The sequence below is a fragment of the Hipposideros armiger genome, unplaced genomic scaffold (assembly GCF_001890085.2).
Source record: "Hipposideros armiger isolate ML-2016 unplaced genomic scaffold, ASM189008v1 scaffold_311, whole genome shotgun sequence".
Lineage (NCBI taxonomy): Eukaryota > Metazoa > Chordata > Mammalia > Chiroptera > Hipposideridae > Hipposideros > Hipposideros armiger.
In genome coordinates this window covers 623,777-632,030 of record NW_017731661.1, presented here as the reverse complement: position 1 = coordinate 632,030, position 8,254 = coordinate 623,777, and the positions used below count along the sequence as shown (strand labels likewise).

The window sequence follows — 8,254 nt, the reverse complement described above, 5'->3', positions numbered from 1 at the left end:
CTCCAGTAAACGGTCCCTTCTAGATAAAGGATGCAGTAGGAAAGTAACCAGATCAGCCCAGACTATGGAAAGACCAGAGAAAGTTCTGCGTTAGAGAAAACAGTTGTCCATCTGTGGCCACATGAAAACACTGTGTTCTAAAACCTTCTACAGCCCTGAACTTCAAAGTAATCGAAGGTGTCTTTTATTCACGATAAAGCCTTGAATTTACCTTTGGGGAGTTTAGGTTCTCTTCAAACATCTAATTCTGACTGTGGGTTTAGTTTCACGGGACACAGTATCCTCCGGGGTCAGTTGCTCAGCCTGAGACGTGGGGGCTCCGTGTGGAGTGTACCGCCATCTCTTCTCACAGGGCCACTGCCATGATGAACAAATCTGTGGTTATAAAGTACTTGGGCGAAATCAAGCGCTGTGAGAGGCCGTTAATAATGAATCAGTGTGCAAGGCATTTGTGGATACACGCCAAGGGTTTTCCAGGGTTCTGACACTGAACAAAGAATGGCAGTGAGCAGGCTGTTTGGAGGCCTGGTTTGTGCTTGCTCACAGGTAACGCCGTGTTATTTCTCTAAACAGAATTGTTTGGTTATATGTGGGTGGATAGACTCTTTGTTTTTTTTTTTAAGATTTTTACTGGGGAGTTGGGGGAAGAGGAACAGACAAGTTACTGTCCTTTTGTTCTTCAGTCTAGTTGTGGAGGACGTTGCTTCACTGGCCCAAGTTGGCATCATCATTGCGCTCTTCCCGGGCGAGGCAGATCAGTCGCCGGCTTCTGGACGGCCGCTCACTGCGGCTGCTGGCCGCTCACGCTGGCTGCTGACTACACACGGTAGCCCATGGCAACCCACTGCAGCAGGGCTGCAGCCTACGCCGCCGTCACTGGCGACTCATGGCAGCCCAGCTCCAGGTTGAGCTGTTGTTCAGCATCTTAGCTGTGGAGGGCAGTATCACTGGCCCTCATATGTGGGATCCGAACCGGGGCCCTCTGGTGTCCCAAGGCAGCTCTTAACCAACGTGCCACTCGGCCGGCCCAGGATAGACTCTTTTTTCTAAGACCTTGTCTATGCCCCCTGCCCTCCCTTCCCATCATCACGTGTGACCTGAATACAATTTTCTTCTGGAGAAAGTTGGCTTGTTCTTTTCTGCCTTACCCTCATCCCCTTATTTTCTTAGTCAGTTTTTTTTTTTCTTCAAGGTCCAGATTGAACTTGATATTCTCCATAGTCCCACCAGCACCAGGCTGACTCAGTCTTTCCCTCTCCTGCACTTTCATAATATCAGACATGGCGCTGAGAGCGTGGTGGGGAAGCCCATGTGACACACACCCCCTGCAGACTCCCTAGGAGGCAAATCTTTTTCAGGTGCCATTGTTGGGACTATCACAGGAATACATAAAATTGTCCAGGTAAGATGTGACACACAAGCCGCTTCTCATTCTGAAACACATTTTCTTTCATTAAGACGGAAAATGAAGAGGTACCACTAACCATATCCAAAATCTCGACATCAACCTTTTATGGCTGTATCTATACGCCTGGGTGGCGTTTAGCCAGTTGCCCTCCAGTTAGGCATATGCGTGCCTGCATCTCCTGCTAATTCATGGGCTCTGTGAGGGCCCCGTCTTACTCATCAGTAAGGCAGCTAACACCTGGCCTGTTACACGGTCGGCACTCAGTAAATGTTTGTTCAGTGAAGGTGGCTCCCTTAAACGAAGGATGGAGCAAAGCCTGACACTGTTTTTAATCAGGTCTCCTGTTATATTTCTTACCTACCTTACATATTTCCTGAGACCGTCAAGTACAGGGAGTTCCTCTCTTTGAAATCAAAGTTTAAGTCCAAAGATTAATGATCTCAAGAAAAGACACTCATGAGCAAGAGGCCCTGTCTGTGACCCAGTCAGGAAATAGATGATCTGGTGTCTGACATCTTCTAGTCAATTGACAGTGAACATGAGGTTTGCCAGAGTGAGGCGGAGCTATTGTGTGTTGAGATAGATGAATTATAAATAATTGAACGCGTCCCACTGGAAACGCTTCCCTCTGCAGTTCTCCGGAGAGGGCCGTGGAAAGACAGCCGGTGTAGGCAGGCACCGCACACCTGCTCCGGGGCGAGCACCTCTGTCAGCAGAGGTGGGAGAAGTGCTGACGCCGGGGTTTCCGGGTCCACACTCAGCTAATTTATCCCAGCAGCAAGGACGGCCCGTCCCCTAATGACCAACCACTGGGACAGCTTCCTATGGCCACAGCTGGCCTGGGCCTCTCAGGCATGTGCCTGTGACAGCGTGCTTTCCAGTTCAGCTCTGATCAGCAGGAGGATAATTACATCCTATAGCTGCCACGTGTGGGACTAGTTCTCAGACCCACTGGTATAGACTGTGTACATTGTCCTCTCCTATGAAAGCAGTTACTAGTGACAAAAGGGTGTTTTGTCTGTGATAGCAGAGTTTGGTCCAAATATTGGATACTCACAGTACACAGTGTGAAATCGAAAGTTGTCCAATTCTCCTTACAAGGCATTGAGCACCGAGCATATGTAGAGTCCTGTGTGAAGGAAGCAGGGTGACAAAGGCAAGACGCTGCTCTCTAGAAGCTTCCCAGCTAGCAGGGGAAATAAGACAGTCTCCAGGTAACCAGATTACAAGGCAGGATATAGTAAATGCCATGGTAGAGCTGCTGCGTGGGGACAAGAAGGGAGGAATGGGTTCTAGCGGGAGTGATTCTGGTAGCTTTGATGGAAGAAATAAGAGTTGGTTGGCATTTTAAAGCACAGGTGGATTTTCGGAGGGATCAGATGGGAGAAGGGGGAGGAATTTTAGGAAAAGAGAAAGAAACCAGGAAGGATGAGGGTTGGGAAGTACGGGGTGTGTTCAGGACACAGAGAAGCTTCAGCAGCCGGGTGGGTTGTGATATGTAGTCAGTAACAGTGCTTGGATACAATGGAACAGATTCGCGGTGCAGCCTTGTCTAACGTATGGGGTCTGAGCGAGGGGGATGCCTGTGACCACCCCCACCCCCCCAGTTGATTCTGTCTGTGGCTGCTTCCTTGAAGGCATTCCAAGGGTGGTTCCCATTGCCATTTGGAAATCTTGCCTACGGAGAGTATTGTCAGAGAGTAATCTGAGACCCTCGCTGTCTGTTAAACTAATTAGGCTTCGGTCCTCAGAGTGCGTTGGTGCTCTCTGTCCTGAAAGCTCAGCAGATTTTATGTAGTATCTGAATTATTAATGGAGACGATATGGAAGAGGGGGCTTGGCTGCTTGTTCCCTTTTGAGCAGGTCTTGGGCGGGTGGCATTACGGGAAGAGGCAGCTGCTTGCAGAGAGATGGATGAAGTTGGCCTTCCAGAGGAAACCTACCCAGATGGGAGCCTATGCCAGTATGCTCAGAAAATCACAGCCTGCTTTGGAGGGATAGGTAAGACCCCGTAAGCATTGGGCTTTGCAGAGGAGATGCCCCGGGTGGATGGTGCCAACGAAGAGAAGGACTAAACTTAAGACTTGCTGGCGGCAGGGAGCAGGTGTCACTGCTGTGGTGGGAGAACCTCCAATGGGCCCAGGCATTGCGGTCTGGGAATTCCATCACACCCTGTCCTCTGAGCCCTCCCACGTAAAAACCTGCTGTTTCTCTGCTTAACCTGCTCTGCTCAGCAGCCAAGACCGTCCTGCGTATTGTGAGCTGCAGGGGTGGTGGTCCGTGGGCTGCTGGGCTCTTTGCTCATTTCTGATTAAAAGAAAAACTGAAAAGCAAGCAACCCCATTCTCACTGATGAAGCCACAGGCGGTCAATTCAGATCATTTCCTTCGAAAACTAAATCCTGTAAAGATTTGCAATTTAAAGGTGTTGATTTTCTCTCTTAATATTTTTTTTCCTTAGCGAAGCACGAAGATTTTAGCAGATGATTTAAAGTGGGGGTGGTGGAGAGAGGGAACATTTGTCTAAAAAACAAACAAAAAAAAGACGTAAATCATTACATAGAATAAAATTAAAGTCCGAGTTCATTTGTGGAGAATTGCTGTGGGGATGGACCTGTGACTGGAGAATTAAGAGCAGATTTGAGGCATCCGATGAGCACTGGGTAGCCCCCAAAATGCCTGGTTCTGAGGCTGGGGTTCATTGCATTATTGAGCTCCTGCAGGATGCAAAGGCAGAGTGCTCAGGGCCTCTCCATGCGGGTGGAAGTCCTCTGGGGAATTCGCCCACTGACTGTTTCCTGTCATAGTTTCTCACAGAAGAAGAGCTTGTTTGGGTGCAGTGGAACTAGCAGAATTTGGAACGTCGTATCTGATCAAATATACAGGCCAGCAAAACCCTGGGTGAAAGTTAAGCATTTGTAATTGTCATTGGCTTTGTAGTGTCGTGAGCTGTGATACCTTTTATAACCATGTAATCTGTCACAAAAACTACTGCCCTCCTTTGTAAGTGCTGTGACTGTACTTTCATGTGGGCTGTGGCAAAAGGCTGAGGTTCACACAGCAGTAGAAGAAATGGGTCCACTGGTGCTTCCTTAGGGATTGTCTCCAAACTGTGCTTTCATGGCTGAAGAGCTTACTGTCAGGCAGGTACTATTGAAAGTACATTTCTCAGATTGGAGGCTTGGCCTCTGCTGGGTGGTTACCCTGTACTATGTGGAAGAGTTAGGTTAAGAATTCTTGGCACCCTCAAAGTGGAACTTAGTTCATGGGTGCCCATCTTCACTGCTGGCTTCACCCCCCACCCCAAGCACCCGGCATCTGAACCCTTAGCTCTTTCCACGCCCCCCGAGAGCGGAGTCAGCCCCTCACATCCACATGGATTCAGATTGTCTTTAAAAGCAAACGAACTTCTGTTATCTCATCAGCCTTCTTTATGGTCCGCATTTAGTGTACGCTTATCCTGACCTAAAATTCATAAACTATGTTAAACTTCTTAGATAGAATTATTTTATGGAAGAAGAATTTAATGTTTTTCCTTTTACAGTCTATCAGAACACAATTGCTTCTTGAACTAAATATATGGATTTATAAACTTGTCAAGAAATTTAGGGGCGACCTGAATATTTTCTGCTGATACCACAGCTAAGCGTTGAGGTAGAGCCAATGCTATAGAATTCATTTTAGTGGGTAATGCCTGACAAGCTTAGGGACCAAGAAGGCAGACGGATGGTCATGGTATAGTAACACTGGTTTCTTGTTCAGGAGATGCTGGATTTGAAGAAAATGATGACCTTAACTGTCTAAATTCTGTGTGTTTAGTGCGTATCAGAGCCTGTGTTTAAGTGTCTGCATCCAGCTTTTCTATATAAACATAGATGTGTTTCACGAACAAGCCAGGTGAACACATAAGCAGATAGAGCTGCTCATGGTCGCAGTTTGCACAGAGCAGAGCTTTAGGAGACTAATCACAGGAAGAAGGAATTAATGGTATAGAACAGAGGCTCCCACACTACAGCATGGGTCTGAGACGGGCCTCAGGCATCTATCTGTGTTTAAACAAATTGGTCCAGGAACCACACTTTGGGAAACATCAATAAGATATCTTCCACCCTGTATGTTAAGGCCCTTTGAAATAGGCCAGTAAGAAGTAGGACACCTACAGAGTGTTTTTTCCTGCTTTGTAAACTGTTTTTAGAGGAAGATGTTGGAAGGATTTTATTCTGGGGGCTTAATTCTCAAAATTTGAGAACAGGAATTTTACCATGTGAGTGAGGTAGCAGATAGCTCCCATATGTCCACTCTCCCAAGTTCCACCCAAGTCTGAATGCCTCTGGGACAGAGTCTGTCCCTCCATTCTCACTGTGCTTCCCATTGGGCTAGGATCATTCTAGAACATTTGGATGCTCTGGTTCTTGAACTGTGCTGCTGAATGTTGCATTAATGATTTGGAGCTAGTAACAGTGGAAGTAAGGATGTCCTTTCTCTCCTTCATCTGTCTACAGCTTTTGTGGAAGCCCCTGACTGATGACTGTGATAGGAACAGTCATAGCTTAGGACTCAGGAGACCTGGCTCCACCATGGGCTTGATGTGTCATCATGGGAAAGTTGCTTAGCTTTTCTGAGTTAAAGTTAAAGGACTGGAGTAGATCTGTACTTCCTGACTGTTGGTCCCGGCCTGGGGAGCTTCGAGAACTATAAGTTGCTGGGTTCAAAGCATCTCATTTGGAGGTCTGGGCCAGTGCCCCAGATTTTGTATTTTTCTAAAGCTCTGCAGAAGATTCTTATGTGCAGTGGTATTTGGGAACTGCTGGATCAGGTTATCTTTGAAGTCCTTTCCAGCTCTATAATTCTATTCGGTTTAAAGTATGCAAGGGTTTTAATGAGAAGAAAATTGTATTAGAATATAAAAGCCAAATGACAGGCAAAAGAGTGTGGGTTTATTCACGCTGACTTGTGACTATTGTGTGGCTATAGACTTTGTGCTTCACCTTACTGAGTAGTTGTCAGAGGGTAAATGCTCATTACCAGGTTTGTCTTTTGTATGCCAGCACCCTAATTGCACGTGAGTCCTGCTAGCTTGTAACTTGGTGAAAACACGCAGCTACCTACACAGTAATTCTCTTTCCATCATGTGATTCTGCTAGAGATTCTGCATTAGGCAGAAAACTCATGAAACAACATAAAGAATATCATTAGCATCAGATTAATGGAATGAGGCAGAAAGATTTTCATGGCACTAAGGGCAGGGGTTTCCTTCTAGAAAATGGAAAGATTGCCTGCTGTGGCCTGGAGCTGGATTGTTGCTAGTTGAAGCTGAAGAACTTTAACTGAGGTCTCCCCTCTATGAGAACTTGGAATTACTATTGAGTTTTTTCTGATTTGTGTTTTTAGATTATATACAATATGTGTATATATAACAGATGATATCAGATCTACTAGGCATATTGCAGGTGAATTCCTTTAGGTATTACAGTTGTGTCCTTTCTCTTGCTCTGGATATTAATCTGATTTTTGAATATGCATTCGTGTCTCAGGCTGGCATAGTCTTGAGTTCCCAGTAGCAGCTGTTTTTTATACCTGATCATTTACGTATATGGAGCCCTAAGCTCTTGAGGGTAATCACTTAAATACATCTTCCTTAATCCTCTTAGCTGGGCAGTGAGAAGAAAATAATAATAATAAGGAACCGGAAGAGTTGTGGGGAAAGCAAGCTGCTTGGGATTCCAGTGTCCATTTCTCATTTCTCTATGATCCTTGCGAAGATGCCTTCCTTCCTTGGCTTAAAGTGTCTGGGGAAATTGTGCAGTTCTGAGAAAAGCAAAGACACCTCATCTGAGAGAACCAGCACCATGGGCTTATACAGAAGGAGGCTGGTTGTCAAGGACGTGAATGTCACAGGGAGCCCCTATCCCACTCACAGACGTGCCACCATCACCCATCTGTTGTATCTATATCCTGACGTCTGCTGCACGTTTGAGCACTTGTTTAATCATTTTGATCCTGTGGGTAAGTGAAAGAGCCTGCTCTGGACATGCCTTTTGTGGTGTGATTGGCGTAATAATAAAATACTATCTGGAACCATTCTTCCATAATGTATTCTTCAAAGAAAACACTATTCTTGATATATAATGAATGGGGTGAGGAATGGAGACTGTAATATAAGTACAGCTATGGAGCGAATTCTGAAGGTACGTTTGTCTATGACTTTATAAGCTCAGTAGCAGATGTTTCTCTTTCCAAACTTGGTACTAATAATTGTGAAAAATAGGAGGCATGATGGAAAAGAAAGATCTCCATTGATAGATGCTGTTCTTTCGTGTGATAAAGGATGAGTAGGAAAGAAATATTCAGGGCAGCAGACTGACATGAGTAAAGCATGACCTAGGTAGCATTCACGTCTAAATTGAGTCGCTGCCTACGCTCATCTTGTCGGGGGGAAAAAAAAAGAAAAAGAAGAAGAAAAAGAGAGGGTTGATGATATTGAAAGAACCAGTGAAGCTCATGAAAAAGTGGAGACTCGTCCATCTGCCTAGGAAAGAAGTGAGGAAAGCCCAGTCTGAGGATAGAGTGATTACACTTGGGAGTTTTCAGCTCTGAAGTTACAGTGGTGCCTTTATTCGTAATGACACCTACCCGACTGCTCACTCCTTGTTAAAATCAGTACCGGAAGTGACACAGGAGGCAGAAAGCTATTAGACGTGGTCCCTACAAACATGTGAAGATGAACCAAATGAGCCAGAAATCAGAAGACATTCCTGATAATTCTTAGACAGCTAAAGAGGAGGATAGGGTTGGATATAGGTTAGATGAGGTAAGAGAGCTCACCTGTACTGGGGTGCTTTGCTTT

The 8,254-nt window shown here is 45.7% G+C and overlaps 1 protein-coding gene across 1 annotated transcript in view; it reads left to right on the top strand.

Annotated features, from left to right (window-relative positions):
- Positions 1-7,119: 7,119 nt before the first annotated feature.
- Positions 7,120-8,254, top strand: part of ABLIM1 (actin binding LIM protein 1) — a 181,132-nt gene continuing 179,997 nt past the window's right edge. The window contains exon 1 of the mRNA XM_019660091.1: positions 7,120-7,413. Within this exon, the coding sequence (XP_019515636.1) occupies positions 7,155-7,413 (259 nt within the window). The 5' untranslated portion in view covers positions 7,120-7,154. The remainder of the gene's footprint in view (positions 7,414-8,254) is intronic.